Below are 17,505 nucleotides of genomic sequence, written 5' to 3' on the forward strand. Positions count from 1 at the left end.
ATAAAGCCCATCATTTAGCCACTTGTTGTTAGCATGTTCAGACCAGGAATCCATTTTCATGACGCACGAACAATCCCTCCAGACAAAAACTCTAAAAGTTCCGTTACAGGTCGTAGAAACAGGTCAAATGATGTTTGCAATCCATATTTAGTATGTGTTTTACATTAATCATCAATAAGGATCCAACCGGAGAATTTCATTGTCTGAAGAAAGAGCATTGGAACGAGAGCACTCTCTCTCCCTCACGCGCAAAACCAGACTGAGATTTCTGATGACCACTCACTAAAACAGCTCCTATGAGCCCCTCCTTTATAGTAGAATCATAAGACTAAAATCTAAAGACGGTGACATCTAGTGGAAGCCCTAGGCAGTGTTTGTTCAGTCATATCTAGAAAATCGAGTTCTCATTTCCTGTTTTGACCTCTTCTCAGGTTTCTGTCTGCCAAATTAGTTCTGTTATACTTACAGAAATAATTCAAACAGTTTTAGAAACTTCAGAGTGTTTTCTATACAATAGTAATAATAATATGCATGTATTACCTTCTAGGACAGAGTAGGAGGAAATTTCGTTTGGGCACGCAATTTGTTCAAAGTCGAAATGCTGCCCCCTATCCCGATGAAGTTTTAAGCACTATTGAGCAACCACAGTAATATACCGAGCAAGGTCATTCTATTTTTTTAGAGGGGAAATTAGGGGTTCAGAATGGCTACCACACTGAGGTGCTTTTAGTTTTTTGTACCTCGCATAATTTTGCATGCAAATGAATATGAAAACCAGTCACAACAGCAGCTTGGCATTTATTGAGATGACTCATGTACTGAAGGCAGCTCTGCAGAGTGGTCTCTAGCTGGCACAGCCACAAAGTCATAACATCTCATTTGAAACCTAACCTTAACCCTACTCTTAACCACACTGCTAACCCTAGTGCTTAACCTTAACCTTAAATTAAGACCAAAATGCTCATTTTCGTTTTCATGAATTTTTACAATTATTGCCAATTTTGACTTTGCAGTTGGCCTTTCTAGAGGAAACCGCTCAGTTTTGCCTAACCTTAACCTTAAATTAGACCAAAAAGACCATTTTCGTTTTCATGAATTTTTACAATATCGTCAATTTTGACTTTACCCTTCTAGCAGAAATCGCTCAGTTATGCCTCCAGGGCAAAACTCATGCCAGTAAACGTTAACCTGCGTCAGAACATGACAAAGAACAGCCACACCTACAGTATACCCATACGGCTGTACTTCTGTATGCAACACCACATACTCCTGTTGTTCAGTGTGTTTTCTTGCTAGAAGACTGTGTCAGTAGCACAGAATATACATTTGCTGAACCTTGCCTTTATGTGGTAAGTATCAACATATTTTTGTTTAAACGTTTCACACATTTCACGATCAACTCTCAGTTGATCAATGTGGACTCATTTAAAGGAAAGACATGAATTAACTTCAATTTCCTCATGCAAAAGGTTTTTGAAAGAAACTGTTTAGAAATGCCTGAAATACCTTTAGGACTGCTTTCAGAGTAAAAAAACGAATCAGTCATTTTTAAGAGATATGCAACTTTATGTAATGTGAGTATAAAAATATATATTTGTTTTATATAAGTAGCAACATTAATTAAATTATCTCTGTTTAGGGTTAAGCTTGGGCTAAATTGATTCCGATTTGGATTAATACCTTACAAGGTGAAAATTAAATGCATAAATTCCTGCAAATTAGATAAGCAAAATTGAGTAATGTAAGAGATTTGCAAACATTGGTTGCATTCGTAAATTCATTCTAGAGTGTCAGAGTGCGCTCTGGGTGTTTGTAAATTTAGAGCGTTGTCAGATTGTCTGTTTGTAAATTCAGAGCATTTTGCTCTCTGAGTGTTGGAATAGGGTTGATCCGAGTGTTTTGACCTCATAACGGCAGTCAAGCACACAAGCTAACTGGCTAAAGTTGGCTAGCTTGTTAGCTACTTATAGACACAAATAAGAACATTTTACTCGCCCTTGTAGAGCTGCTAGGGTGTTTTCATGTTATAAAGAGGGTTCGTGACTGCAACTGTGTTACTGGCAACAATTTAATTCAGTTTTATAGCAGATGTTTACTTATACCTGTCATAACAACGAAGTTTAGGTTGTTCGTAAATTCTTCAATTATTCTGCGCTCTGGCACTCAAACCAGTAGATTGCCAGTGTGAATTTACGAACGGCCACTTTATGTAATGTGACTATAAACATAATTTTGTGTTTCAAAGTGGCTGTATGAATTAGGGTTTAACTTGGATAAAATTGAATGCAGATTTTGATTAATATCTTGTTAAGTGATAATTCAATGCTAAAGTTATTGCAAATGAGATATGGAAAAGTGATGAATGTTTTACAGATATTACAAAGTTGTTCTACTATAGAAATACATCTCCTCTGTACTGGTGCGTTGGTGAAACATACAATATATATATAAATTGTTTATGGCCAAATTACCTTTAAGTAACGTCGAACCAAATATTGAGTTGATATCATTTGATATCAGTGGATTTCAGGTGATTTGGGGATCTTTATTTTTTTTCACATTTGCTAAATTACTGTTTTTTCCAGGCCCATACTTTCAGAAAATCAACAAAAAATTAAATACTGAAGTTCCCCTTAAAACAATTTCATATGTTAGCTTAGTAGCTTTTGTAGTACTCAATGGTACCGATATTTGCATTTTCACTCTTCATGTCGAAATACTCCTAAAGTATCAAATAATTTATTTATATATTATGCTAATATAGGTACCATTGACTTGTATTGGATTTGTGACACAAATACTACAAACATAGCATTTGAAACAGGGGCCAGGTAAGCAAAACCAAAGCATGGGTTGCTGTCATACCTTTTCCATAAACTGCTTACAGGGTAAGGAAACCAATATGTCAATTTGTCATTTGGGTGAAGTATCCTTTAGCATTAAGGGGGATTCTAAAACAAATAAAAGCACATCTATGTAGAAACAGCACCATCTAGTGGTCAGAACCTGGTAATATCAGCATGTAGGATAGGACACCAACTTACCAACTTCAATGACTCATTTCTCTGAACAGTGGAAAAAAAACATCACAACATTTCTGAGAACACATAGTGGTTTCCAGGAAATGGGTCTCCCTAGTGAGGGAGGTGATTCTTGTGTGTCTCTAGCTGAGACATGGGCAGAGATATGTGATGTAGTGTGTCCTCTGCAGGTTGGCCCAATACCCCTAGTATTAGCGAGTGCAACAATATTAGCCGGCTAGTTATTCGGTTTCAAAACAACACTATAAGTCAGTTTGCCCAAATACTTATGACTTCTTGAAATGGATGGACTAGATACATAATTTGCTTTCATTTCTTAACTGTAAAACGTATTATGTGAAGGCTTGCAAATTTGACTAATCAAAGCAGTATTACAATATGACCGCACAAAACTGTCCAATCATCGCACTACAAAAAGAGGCCTCATAATTGTAAGCACACGCTGACTACTTCCTGCTGACCCCTTGCCAGGTCCCCCTCGCAAAAAAAAGGACAACTAAATGTAATTTTTCTGAGACCTATGACACATAGACTACTGTTGAATGTCTGAAAGTCTAAGGAGTTGGATAAAACATTGTCCAAACACATCCATAAATCGATTACTGATTTAGAGGATTAACCAATCTTCTTTTATTGTTTTCTTAAAGGGGAAGTTCAGTATTTTACAAAATAATGGGCCAGGATTTTTTGATATTTTTGGCGAAGAAAAGAAAATACCCTTGAAAGAGGCGGTTTGGAAGAGATGGAGGATGCAGAGTAAATCTGTTTTTTCCTAGAAGGGATAAAGCTTTTGTCAAAAATATACTTTTCTTAGCAGGTTAGGAGGAGTAGGTTAAGGTTAGGAAAAGGGTTAGGGCAGGGGTGAAACTAATTTCATGGAGGGCCTCCGTGGAGGGAGTTTTATACGTGGTGTATTAGGAAAATTATCTGCAACAAGACTGATCACGTTAAGATCTGACCTCTCTCTCTCTCTCTCTCTCTCTCTCTCTCTCTCTCTCTCTCTCTCTCTCTCTCTCTCTCTCTCTCTCTCTCTCTCTCTCTCTCTCTCTCTCTCTCTCTCTCTCTCTCTCTCTCTCTCTCTCATTTTAACAGTATAAGACAAATGATCCTTCATGTGTTGTCATGTCAAATAATCCTGCATGTTCAATAATATGAGAAGATAAGCAGTAGAATCATGATTTGTTTTTTTTGTTTTTTTTTTGATGTGAAACATTCCTGCTAACATCCTACAATAACAAAATGGTTGGGATTCACAATAACATGAGCACTTGATTTTCTCTTGAAAATGAAGCTTAAATACTGAATGCCATGTGCTTTTGTTGTTTTAATAAATCATCATGTTAATCTTTATAGTTCCACTTGCACCTTTTGGAATAAAATGTATGTGATATCGCCTACCACAAAAATGTGAACTGTACTATGCTTCTCTCCCTTCATAGTGAAGTCTCATGGCATCATTTGATTTCGTCAGAGACAAATTAACTGAGTGGAACCACAGGGACTTGATTCAGAGGTTTGAAGGTGAAGACATTTGTGATGTATTATTATACATTGTATAATACATTGTGTAATAATAAAATTATTTATTGACTGATTTGATTAAAATAATGTATGTATTGTGCATTGTATTATTGTAAATGAAAGTAAAGATATCACCTCAATTGTAAACATGTATGTTTATTTGTTAATTTGATACAGTCATTCTTATTGTCTGATATTAATATGCCTAAAATGCATGTTTCCTGATTTTCAGATGAAGAAATTGATGAAGAAGGTTTCCTCTCCCTTGAGGAGACTGACCTCATGAAGTTGATCCCAAAAGCAGGACCAAGGTGTAGATTTAGAAAAAAACACAACAAATATCTGAAGGTACTTTACAATTTATCAGTACTGCATCAGTAGTGCAGAATAAACAGTTTGCATTTAGTTCTCAGCTGTGACATTGTACTCTAACATGTCCACTGTACTGGCATATATTTTCAGTTTACAAATGTCTTAGAATAACAGGAGATTTTGTGTTCCATTTTGTGTTACACATGTAGGATCTTAATTTGAGTCAGTTTGCAACAGCAGGAAAGTAATCCTGTCGCAACAAGAAATGTGAATTATTGTGTGATTTATAAATAATGGGCATTTTTGTAGGGGTTGATACATTTTCGAAAGGGAAAATCAAATGTGAAATTTCAAAGTGGAAATTACAAACTTCAGAAGCTTTTTTAAACATCAAATGCCCTACACGTTTTAAATGTCCTGCATTGCAGAATGGAATGCCTGACTGAAATACGGAACAAATCGACCTTTGTAAATTAGTGGTGTTGGAATTTTTAAAATAAAATGCGGGCCATGATTGTTTGGTTGCGGGACGTGGGACAAAAGGCCAACATGCGGGACTGTCCGGCATAATCCGGGACATGTGGTCACCCTAACTGAGAGTCATCTAATGTTTTTTAACTGCAGAAACGGCAGCGACACAATGATGATATGAACATTCAAGAGGCCACTTCGTTGTCAGCCACCATTAAGGTCTCCAAGAGTTCCTCAGGAAATGTACCATCTTTACCGTCCTATATACCCATTTACTGTACATGAAACTGTACTGTACTGTACACTAGCCCTAAAGTACAATAATTACCTAAACCAAATGCATAGTTTTTTATTTAGATCAGCATACAGACCTTTATATTTGTCACCCTACAACCCAACACGGTTTCTGTCTCCAGGTTACTGGTGAGATGGTCAATCAAGAGCCTCGTCAAAAAAACATCCTAAAACCTCTCAGAAATCAACCTCCTAAACGCTCAGAGACTGAAAGGTAAGCAACACATCATTCCTTTATTCATCACTGACTACATATAATGCCCCGTTGGCGTGGACAAAATGACAATTGTTGTGACTCTGTCACCAGGTCATTGGATACACATTTTGGTACACTTGAAGGAAGTGTGCCCACAACCGACATGTTTGGAGTGGGAGAAACAGTGTATGACCATGTGAGTAAAATCTATAACTCATGTGTCTGTGGTCACAATTAAGGCAGTGCTCAGTGGTGATCCCAAGGCATCACCTCTTGGGACATTTCATGCCATTTAACAGACATGGACTATCATACACTAGGATTAGGATAACAGAGCACTCCAGAGGGACTAAGATAATAACAATGAAATGCATTTATCAAGCATTTTATATTTCAGTCATTTGGCAGACACTCTTATGCAGAGCGACTTACAGGAGCAATTAGGGACACGGTCCTCGCTCAAGGGCAAGTGCTTTTTCACCTAGTCGGCTTGGGGTTTCAAACCAGCCACTGTTCGGTTAATCGCCCAACACTCTTAACCGCTAGGCTACCTGCCACTTTCTCATAGTCGCAACACTATACAACATAGCAAACATCTACTGTCATCTAATCTATAAACAACATCAGTCAAAGGTTATCAGTGAAAACAACATTCAGGAAGAGACTAAAATTATTCAAGAAAATGCGTCTCAAACTAAGGCAATTATGATAAGTTTTGTGGAATGATTCCGTTAATAACCTGTTGATTATCTATATGTTTTTCAGAGTGAACCCTCAACCAGTAAGAAACCCTCTCTTCAAGTGAATTTTTCAGGTGAAAAGCACAGATGTTTCAGATTTACACATACAGAAAAACATCACAAAAATACCAGTTTTAGAAGATGACAATGCGAAACATCTAAAGTGATATATGTATATACAGTATATCACAAAAGTGAGTACACCCCTCACATTTTTGTAAATATTTGAGTATATCTTTTCATGTGACAACACTGAAGAAATGACACTTTGCTACAATGTAAAGTAGTGAGTGTACATCTTGTATAACAGTGTACATTTGCTGTCCCCTCAAAATAACTCAACACACAGCCATTAATGTCTAAACCGCTGGCAACAAAAGTGAGTACACCCCTAAGTGAAAATGTCCAAATTGGGCCCAAAGTGTCAATATTTTGTGTGGCCACCATCATTTTCCAGCACTGCCTTAACCCTCTTGGGCATGGAGTTCACCAGAGCTTCACAGGTTGCCACTGGAGTCCTCTTCCACTCCTCCATGACGACATCATGGAGCTGGTGGATGTTAGAGACCTTGCACTCCTCCACCTTCAGTTTGAGGATGACCCACAGATGCTCAATAGGAGACATGCTTGGCCAGTCCATCACCTTTACCCTCAGCTTCTTTAGCAAGGCAGTGGTCATCTTGGAGGTGTGTTTGGGGTCGTTATCATGTTGGAATACTGCCCTGTGGCCCAGTCTCCGAAAGGAGGGGATCATGCTCTGCTTCAGTATGTCACAGTACATGTTGGCATTCATGTTTCCCTCAATGAACGGTAGCGCCCCAGTGCCGGCAGCACTCATGCAGCCCCAGACCATGACACTCCCACCATCATGCTTGACTGTAGGCAAGACACACTTGTCTTTGTACTCCTCACCTGGTTGCCGCCACACACGCTTGACACCATCTGAACCAAATAAGTTTATCTTGGTCTCATCAGACCACAGGACATGGTTCCAGTAATCCATGTCCTTAGTCTGCTTGCCTTCAGCAAACTGTTTGCGGGCTTTCTTGTGCATCATCTTTAGAAGAGGCTTCCTTCTGGGACGACAGCCATGCAGACCAATTTGATGCAGTATACGGCGTATGGTCTGAGCACTGACAGGCTGACCCCCCACCCCTTCAACCTCTGCAGCAATGCTGGCAGCACTCATACGTCTATTTTCCAAAGACAACCTCTGGATATGACGCTGAGCACGTGCACTCAACTTCTTTGGTCGACCATGGCGAGGCCTGTTAATGAGTGGAACCTGTCCAGTTAAACCGCTGTATGGTCTTGGCCACCGTGCTGCAGCTCAGTTTCAGGGTCTTGGCAATCTTCTTATAGCCCAGGACATCTTTATGTAGAGCAACAATTCTTTTTTTCAGATCCTCAGAGAGTTCTTTGCCATGAGGTGCCATGTTGAACTTCCAGTGACCAGTCAGTATGAGGGAGTGTGAGAGCGATGACACCAAATTTAACACACCTGCTCCCCATTCACACCTGAGACCTTGTAACACTAACAAGTCACATGACACCGGGGAGGGAAAATGGCTAATTGGGCCCAATTTGGACATTTTCACTTAGGGGTGTACTCACTTTTGTTGCCAGCGGTTTAGACATTAATGGCTGTGTGTCGAGTTATTTTGAGGGGACAGCAAATGTACACTGTTATACAAGATGTACACTCACTACTTTACATTGTAGCAAAGTGTCATTTCTTCAGTGTTGTCACATGAAAAGATATACTCAAATATTTACAAAAATGTGAGGGGTGTACTCACTTTTGTGATATACTGTATATATATATATATATATATATATATATATTTAAATCACTTAGTAAATCATAAGTCGTACTATTGAATTATATATACTACCCCTTTGTACCGTTTATCATAAGCATGCAGTAAGTAGACAATCTGAAATGCTTTTTCACCGACTGATGCAAATCATTTGCATAACATCATTGGCTATAATGAGATTGGAAGATCTGTTACTGCTGCTGGATGGTTTGTGTATTCATTAATAAAATATGTTTCCAATTGTTTCCAGGCAAAAGAAAATCTGATGAGACCGATGCAAATAAGCAAAGAAAGAAACATCAACGTGGTGCCGCAGTCAGATTAACTGAAACACTTGGTAGGTGGATGATGGTGTTGATATGAACCACAATCATTTGAACCCTTTACAGTTGTGGGAATTGACCTCCATGCCTAGGGCTAAACTGAAATGTTCTTACAGAAGAAATATGGAAAGCAGATGCATAACCATGGTAGCAATTAAAAGGGAACAGTTTGGAGATGATGGGAAAGGTATAGACTAAAGGTGATAACATCACAGTACACTTGACACATGACTGAATCCAAACATTACACTGATAGATTTTTGGAGCATTTTATATTTACTGTACTTTTTGCTGCATTTATTGATAATGAAATATAAAATATAATCTGGATACATTTAGTAACATGACAAGAATCATTTGGGGTAGGGACAACATAAGACAAAAAACATTACAAGGGTTTGAGTGAGAGGACTAACTGGTGTCTCCATAAAACTTCTCCGGGATCGGTGTCCCTTCCACGGGACGGTTGAGCTAATGTAGGCTAATGCGATTAGCATGAGGTTGTAAGTAACAAGAACATTTCCCAGGACATAGACATATCTGATATTGGCAGAAAGCTTAAATTCTTGTTAATCTAAGTGCACTGTCCAATTTACAGTTGCTATTGCAGTGAAAGAATACCATGCTATTGTTTGAGGAGAGAGCACAATTTTGAACATGAAAAGTTATTCATAGACAAATTAGGCACATTTGGGCAGTCTTGATTCAGAAGTATGAACAGAAATGCAATGGTTCATTGGATCAGTCTTAAACTTTGCACATACACTGATGCCATCTAGTGGCCAAAATATCAAGTGCACCTGGGCTGGAATAATACATTATGGCCTTTCTCTTGCATTTCAAAGATGATGGTACAAAAAAATACAAAAGAACGGTTGTTTTTTTCTTCGTATTATCTTTTACCAGATCTATTGTGTTACATTCTCCAACATTCCTTTCACATTTCCATAAACGTCAAAGTGTTTCCTTTCAAATGGTACCAAGAATATGTATATTCTTGCTTCAGGGCCAGAGCGACAGGCAGTTAGATTTGGGTATGTCATTTTAGGCGAAAATTGAAAATAAGGGGCTAATCCTTAATCCTACAGTTGACTGTAATTTTTCAGATGTTTTCAGACCTCAAAAGTGGTGTTATAGAGTCCAGTGCTCTGCTCTTGTAGCCATCTCTATAACAGTAATAAATGTATGGTTATTTCAGTGGAGTACTCCTTTAACTCAACACATAATGTAAAAACATCAGCACACAACAACATTTTATCTCAGTTTTTGATATAGTAGATCTGAATGCCACTGTGCATTCCTCTCATTATTTCCCTGTAATATCCTTTCCACCTTTATAAACATGTTGACACAACAAGATTATAGCTGGTTGGTGACCTGTGTTTAACTCTGCCAGAAATTGAAACCAAGACAGAGGTGAAGAAGATCATGCAACGTGTCGAAAGCAAACTTGATGATCTGCCTTCTACGAAACTCATTGATTTCCTCAGGTAAGCATTTTTAAATGTGAAGAGAAAACACATGGAGAAAGACTCATACAGGCCACTAAATTGCTTTAATTGTTTTGGTCTTTCATTTCTTACAGAGGTAAAATCCAAACATTGGAGAAAGACAAAAAAGAGATAGTGGGTGTTTTTGGGAAGACTGGAGCTGGTAAGAGCTTCTTGATTAACACCATCTTGGGTGAGAAGAAACTGCTACCCTCTGGAAACCAAGGGGCGTGCACCTCGGTCATGATTCAGGTGGAGGCCAATATGACAGACTCTAAATACATCGCTGAGATTGAGTTTATCACAGAGAAGGTAATAGCACCTGTTTTATCACAATGTTTTGAAAGTGGTGTCATGATAAATAGTACAATTAATGGAAGGCTTCTTTGAAACATATCAAGGTAACTAAAACTTAGATCTGAATCAAAGTCCGTCATTGACCCAATATACACCTTGTATTAAAAGAAACAACAATATAAGAAACAACAATACAATGTACCTTAACATCACTGCACATCACGGCACATGTTTGGGGGAGGGGCTTCCTGGTAGAAGTGCTGGTCCCCTTACATTTTTATTCCAGGTTAAACATCAAAATATTTCAGGGCATATCCGATGGTTTGCTGTGCCATTCAGTCATGAAGATGTCTTAAATTCAAGGGAAAAGTGAGATCCGAACACAGTGCAGACACAATCCGTCCAAATTGCAAGCGTTTTAGTACCAAGTGTAATTGCAAGTAATACCAGGTGTAATTGCCAGCGTTTTAATACCAGGTGTAATTGCAAGTAATACCAGGTGTAATTGCAAGCGTTTTAATACCAGGTGTAATTGTAAATAAATGCAAGGCCAGAGTTCAGAATGTAATCCTATCCCAGCAGTTTGGATAGGGATAATGCAAGGTGTAAATTGGGTCAGAGTGTACAGTTTCTTATATGTGTTTTGGATGCTCAATTGAGTGTGTTCCAGGTGTTATACAATAGATACTGTAGATAGATTAGTAGTAGGTCACAAATAGACACTACACTTTCACTTCCACACCTCATCCCTAGGCGCAGTAGCAACCGTGTCCAGGTGATGTGCCAGGCTTGTCGATTGACTCATGGGCATGCCAATCTAATTAGCATAATAAAAAACACATCAACATCTGTCTGTTTAAGCTAAAGATATCTGGTTTTGTGCATGGGCTGCGTCTCAATCCACCACATCCGCCGATGTCGACCTTCCGCATCTTCGGTGGAAGGAGGCAGGCAGTGTTTTTCAGACCAGAAGACATTCTGAAAATAAAACATCTAGCATTTATGCTGAAAACTCGGGGGTGTTCTCTGGTTTGCTCTACGACCACCACAAGATTCACGGGACTCATCTGAAGTCAGTACAGCGAAGGTGCCAACTTCGGTCTGTAGAGTCGAAAGGGTTTAGGCTACAAATTAATATGACCCCACCATCGAAAGCTGAGACTATCATGAACACATACAACATATACAACGACACCCACAAGCTTTACAAGACTTGTCTGAAGGTAACCCGGTACTGGTTACCGGGTTAAAATTTATGGAAGTAAGTTTTGTTGCAAATATATTTCATATATATATATATATATATATATATATATATATATACACTACCGGTCAAAAGTTTCAGAACACCTACTCAGTCATTGATTTTTCTAAAATGCTAATATTTTCTACATTGTAGAATAATAGTGAACACATCAAAACTATGAAATAACACATATGGAATCATGTAGTAACCAAAAGAGTGTTAAACAAATCAAAATATATTTCAGATTTGAGATTCTTCAAATAGCCACACTTTGCTTTGATGACAGCTTTGCACACTTGACATTCTCTCAACCAGCTTCATGAGGTAGTTGAAATGCATTTTAATTAACAGGTGTGCCTTCTTAGAAGTTAATAATGTGGAACTTCTTTCCTTCTTAATGCGTTTGAGCCAATCAGTTGTGTTGTGACAAGGTATGGGGAGGTATACAGAAGATAGCCCTATTTGGTTAAGAGACTAAGTCCATATTATGGCAAGAACAGCTCAAATAAGCAAGAGAAACGACAGTCCATCAGTACTTTAAGACATGAAGGTCAGTCAATACGGAAAATGTCAAGGACTTTTCAAGATTCTTCAAGTGCAGTCGCAAAAACCATCAAGCGCTATAATGAAACTGTCTCTCATGAGGAACACCAAAGGAATGGAAGACCCAGAGTTATCTCTGCTGCAGAGGATACGTTCATTAGAGTTACCAACCTCAGAAATTGCAGCCCAAGTAAATGCTTCACAGAGTTCAAGTAACAGACACATCTCAACATCTGTTCAGAGGAGACTGTGTAAATCAGGCCTTCATGGTCGAATTGCTGCAAAGAAACCAGTACAAAAGGACACCAATAATAAGAAGAGACTTGCTTGGGCCAAGAAACACGAGCAATGGACATTACACAGGTGGAATTTTGTCCTTTGGTCTGGAGTCCAAATTAGATTTTTTGGGTCTTTGTGAGACTCGATGTGGGTGAACGAATGATCTCCGAATGTATATTTCCCACCGTAAAGCATGGATGAGGTGTTATGGTGTGCGGGTGCATTGCTGGTGACACTGTCTGTGATTTATTTAAAATTCAAGGCACACTTAAGCAGCATGGCTACCACAGCATTCTGCAATGATATGCCATCCCATCTGGTGTGGGCTTTGGGGGACTATCATTTGTTTTTCAACAGGGCAAAGACCCATCTCCAGGCTGTGTAAGGGCTATTTTACCAACAAGGAGAGTGATGGAGTGCTGCATCAGATCTGGCCTCCACAACCCCCTGACCTCAACCAAATTGAGATGGTTTGGGATGAGTCAGACCGCAGAGTGAAGGAAAACAGCCAACAGCATATGTGGGAACTCTTCAAGACTGTTGGAAACTCATTCCAGATGAAGCTGGTTGAGAGAATGCCAAGAGTGTGCAAAGCTGTCATCAAGGCAAAGGATGGCTATTTGAAGAATCTCATATATATATACAGTGGGGCAAAAAAGTATTTAGTCAGCCACCAATTGTGCAAGTTCTCCCACTTAAAAAGATGAGAGGCCTGTAATTTTCATCATAGGTACACTTCAACTATGACAGACAAAATGAGAAAAAAAATTCCAGAAAATCACATTGTAGGATTTTTTATGAATTTATTTGCAAATTATGGTGGAAAATAAGTATTTGATCACCTACAAACAAGCAAGATTTCTGGCTCTCACAGACCTGTAACTTCTTCGTTAAGAGGCTCCTCTGTCCTCCACTCGTTACCTGTATTAATGCCACCTGTTTGAACTTGTTATCAGTATAAAAGACACCTGTCCACAACCTCAAACAGTCACACTCCAAACTCCACTATGGCCAAGACCAAAGAGCTGTCAAAGGACCCCAGAAACAAAATTGTAGACCTGCACCAGGCTGGGAAGACTGAATCTGCAATAGGTAAGCAGCTTGGTTTGAAGAAATCAACTGTGGGAGCAATTATTAAGAAATGGAAGACATACAAGACCACTGATAATCTCCCTCGATCTGGGGCTCCACGCAAGATCTCACCCCGTGGGGTCAAAATGATCACAAGAACGGTGAGCAAAAATCCCAGAACTACACGGGGGGACCTAGTGAATGACCTGCAGAGAGCTGGGACCAAAGTAACAAAGCCTACCATCAGTAACACACTACGCCGCCAGGGACTCAAATCCTGCAGTGCCAGACGTGTCCCCTTGCTTAAGCCAGTACATGTCCAGGCCCGTCTGAAGTTTGTTAGAGAGCATTTGGATGATCCAGAAGAAGATTGGGAGAATGTCATATGGTCAGATGAAACCAAAATATAACTTTTTGGTAAAAACTCAACTCGTCGTGTTTGGAGGACAAAGAATGCTCAGTTGCATCCAAAGAACACCATACCTACTGTGAAGCATGGGGGTGGAAACATCATGCTTTGGGGCTGTTTTTCTGCAAAGGGACCAGGACGACTGATCCGTGTAAAGGAAAGAAGGAATGGGGCCATGTATCGTGAGATTTTGAGTGAAAACCTCCTATCAGCAAGGGCATTGAAGATGAAACGTGGCTGGGTCTTTCAGCATGACAATGATCCCGAACACACCGCCCGGGCAAAGAAGGAGTGGCTTCGTAAGAAGCATTTCAAGGTCCTGGAGTGGCCTAGCCAGTCTCCAGATCTCAACCCCATAGAAAATCTTTGGAGGGAGTTGAAAGTCCGTGTTGCCCAGCAACAGCCCCAAAACATCACTGCTCTAGAGGAGATCTGCATGGAGGAATGGGCCAAAATACCAGCAACCGTGTGTGAAAACCTTGTGAAGACTTACAGAAAACGTTTGACCTCTGTCTGTAACGGCTTTCTTCCTGGGGTGAAAGAGAGGACCAAAATGCAGCGCGGCTAGTGTTCAACATGTTTAATAAAGCACAAGTGAACACTACACACAACAAACAAAATAACAAACAGTGAAAACCGAGACAGTCCTATCTGGTGCAGAACAAACACAGAGACAGGAAACAAACACCCACAAAATCCCAACACCAAACAAGCCTCCTATATATGATTCTCAATCAGGGACAACGATTACCATCTGCCTCTGATTGAGAACCATGTTAGGCTGGACATAGAAACAGACAAACTAGACACACAACATAGAATTCCCACCCAGCTCACGTCCTGACCAACACTAAACAAGCAAAACACATAATAACTCTGGTCAGGACGTTACACTGTCATTGCCAACAAAGGGTATATAACAAAGTATTGAGATAAACTTTTGTTATTGACCAAATACTTATTTTCCACCATAATTTGCAAATAAATTCATAAAAAATCCTAATCCTTTTCTCATTTTGTCTGTCATAGTTGAAGTGTACCTATGATGAAAATTACAGGCCTCTCTCATCTTTTTAAGTGGGAGAACTTGCACAATTGGTGGCTGACTAAATACTTTTTTGCACCACTGTATATATGTGTGTCCTAAAATTCAACATCAAATAGCTAATTGACCTATGGTATGACCATCTTACAACAATTCCATATGGCCTTGGACCCCTAGACATTGCATTGCTAGTGTAGCGTTAGAAGTAGGCTGGCTAGGTTGTTTCGTAACACAAAGAGATACAGTATGTATTACACATTTGTTATGGCTTTACCTTTTTATTAGGAATGGAAAGAGGAGCTATCGTCCATCTTCAGAGACAGATCTTATGAGGATGGAAATGATGAAGACCAGGAAAGGGATGATGATGATGATGACGATGATGAAAAGATATCAGCTTTGTATGGAAAAGATGGACGTGGGGCAACCTTAGAAGAATTAATGGACAGGAAGCACTTCAGAGAAATTCCAGAGTTCCGTTTATCAGTGAAGAAAATATTTCTATGTGATACAGTAAGTGACATTGTCATGGTAGTTCACTTCCGTGAAGATTTTGTGCTTTTGTAAAAATATATATTTTGGTTAAAAAAACATTTTAGGTCGGCAACCAGACTGATTACAAATCTGTTAGGTTCTTTGATCTTTGTCAATGCGTTATTTTAAGAAAAACCCTTATTTTTTTCATCATTGCATGTAATGATTCTTTATTACAATTGCAGGCAGAAGAACTCTCTGAAAAGATAACCTGTTACACACGGAGTGACACACAGAGTGATACATTTAACAGACAGTATTGGCCACTTGTGAAGTGTATAACCATCAAGGTTCCAAACTCCAAAGACCTGCTGGAGCATGTTGTGCTGGTTGATCTTCCAGGCAATGGAGACTGCAACAAGAGCAGAGATGAGATGTGGAAATCGGTAATTATTGATAATTCTTATTGATGATGATCCCATGATCTGTTTAGAATTGTATTCATGCAGCTTCTAATTTGGTTGATGTTAGATCAACGTCATAGGTTAGTATCAATATCATAGGTACAGGTCCAAATGGCTGGCTATATCTATGTACTTTAGTTTATTTATACTTATGTACAATTGATTAATAAATACATATTATATAATCATAGCTGCGGGAAGTAGTTTGGTATGCAGAAGAAAAGAAATCGCCCGCGCTGAAGACGTCTATATCGGTCCCTCATACAGGACTAGTAAAGGCCCAGTGCACTACTTTGGTGAATTATTTTTCTTTAAATACTTTGCAAATGCAACTTGTTTCAAAGTGAAAGCTGAAATGGTCTTTTAATTTCTTACCCATTTTAGTAGACACTCTTATACAGAGCAACTTTCAGTAGTGAGTGCATACATTTTCATACTGGTCCCCTGTGGGAATCAAATCCACAACCCTAGCAGTGTAAGCACCATGCTCTTCCAAATCAAATCAAATCAAATGTTATTTGTCACATACACATGGTTAGCAGATGTTAATGCGAGTATAGCGAAATGCTTGTGCTTCTAGTTCTGACAATTCAGTAATAACCAACGAGTAATCTAACCTAACAATTCCACAACTACTACCTTATACACACAAGTGTAAAGGGATAAAGAATATGTACATAAAGATATATGAATGAGTGATGGTACAGAACGGCATAGGCAAGATGCAGTAGATGGTATAGAGTACAGTATATACATATGAGATGAGTAATGTAGGGTATATAAACATAAAGTGGCATAGTTTAAAGTGGCTAGTGATACATGTATTACATAAAGATGGCAAGATGCAGTAGATGATATAGAGTACAGTATATACATATACATATGAGATGAGTAATGTAGGGTATGTAAACATTATACATTGTTTAAAGTGGCTAGCGATACATTTTTACATACATTTCCATCAATTCCCATTATTAAAGTGGCTGGAGTTGAGTCAGTATGTTGGCAGCAGCGACTAAATGTTAGTTGTGGCTGTTTAACAGTCTGTTGACCTTGAGATAGAAGCTGTTTTTCAGTCTCTCGGTCCCTGCTTTGATGCACCTGTACTGACCTCGTCTTCTGGATGATAGCGGCGTGAACAGGCAGTGGCTCGGGTGGTTGTTGTCCTTGATGATCTTTATGGCCTTCCTGTGACATCGGGTGGTGTAGGTGTCCTGGAGGGCAGGTAGTTTGCCCCCGGTGATGCGTTGTGCAGACCTCACTACACTCTGGAGAGCCTTACGGTTGTGGGCGGAGCAGTTGCCGTACCAGGCGGTGATACAGCCCGACAGGATGCTCTCGATTGTGCATCTATAGAAGTTTGTGAGTGCTTTTGGTGACAAGCCGAATTTCTTCAGCCTCCTGAGGTTGAAGAGGCGCTGCTGCGCCTTCTTCACAACGCTGTCTGTGTGGGTGGACCAATTCAGTTT

At 39.3% G+C, this 17,505-nt stretch overlaps 1 protein-coding gene across 1 annotated transcript in view; it reads left to right on the forward strand.

Moving 5' to 3' along the window:
• Positions 1 to 1,254: 1,254 nt before the first annotated feature.
• Positions 1,255 to 17,505, forward strand: part of LOC139572072 (nuclear GTPase SLIP-GC-like) — a 48,375-nt gene continuing 32,124 nt past the window's right edge. The window contains exons 1-12 of the mRNA XM_071394876.1: positions 1,255 to 1,349; positions 4,481 to 4,562; positions 4,795 to 4,910; positions 5,499 to 5,588; positions 5,762 to 5,853; positions 5,947 to 6,031; positions 6,601 to 6,649; positions 8,646 to 8,732; positions 10,115 to 10,208; positions 10,304 to 10,520; positions 15,384 to 15,611; positions 15,818 to 16,018. Coding sequence (XP_071250977.1) covers positions 4,490 to 4,562; positions 4,795 to 4,910; positions 5,499 to 5,588; positions 5,762 to 5,853; positions 5,947 to 6,031; positions 6,601 to 6,649; positions 8,646 to 8,732; positions 10,115 to 10,208; positions 10,304 to 10,520; positions 15,384 to 15,611; positions 15,818 to 16,018 — 1,332 coding nt within the window. The 5' untranslated portion in view covers positions 1,255 to 1,349; positions 4,481 to 4,489. The remainder of the gene's footprint in view (positions 1,350 to 4,480; positions 4,563 to 4,794; positions 4,911 to 5,498; positions 5,589 to 5,761; positions 5,854 to 5,946; positions 6,032 to 6,600; positions 6,650 to 8,645; positions 8,733 to 10,114; positions 10,209 to 10,303; positions 10,521 to 15,383; positions 15,612 to 15,817; positions 16,019 to 17,505) is intronic.

This window comes from Salvelinus alpinus, chromosome 1 (genome assembly GCF_045679555.1).
Source record: "Salvelinus alpinus chromosome 1, SLU_Salpinus.1, whole genome shotgun sequence".
NCBI classification, from domain to species: domain Eukaryota; kingdom Metazoa; phylum Chordata; class Actinopteri; order Salmoniformes; family Salmonidae; genus Salvelinus; species Salvelinus alpinus.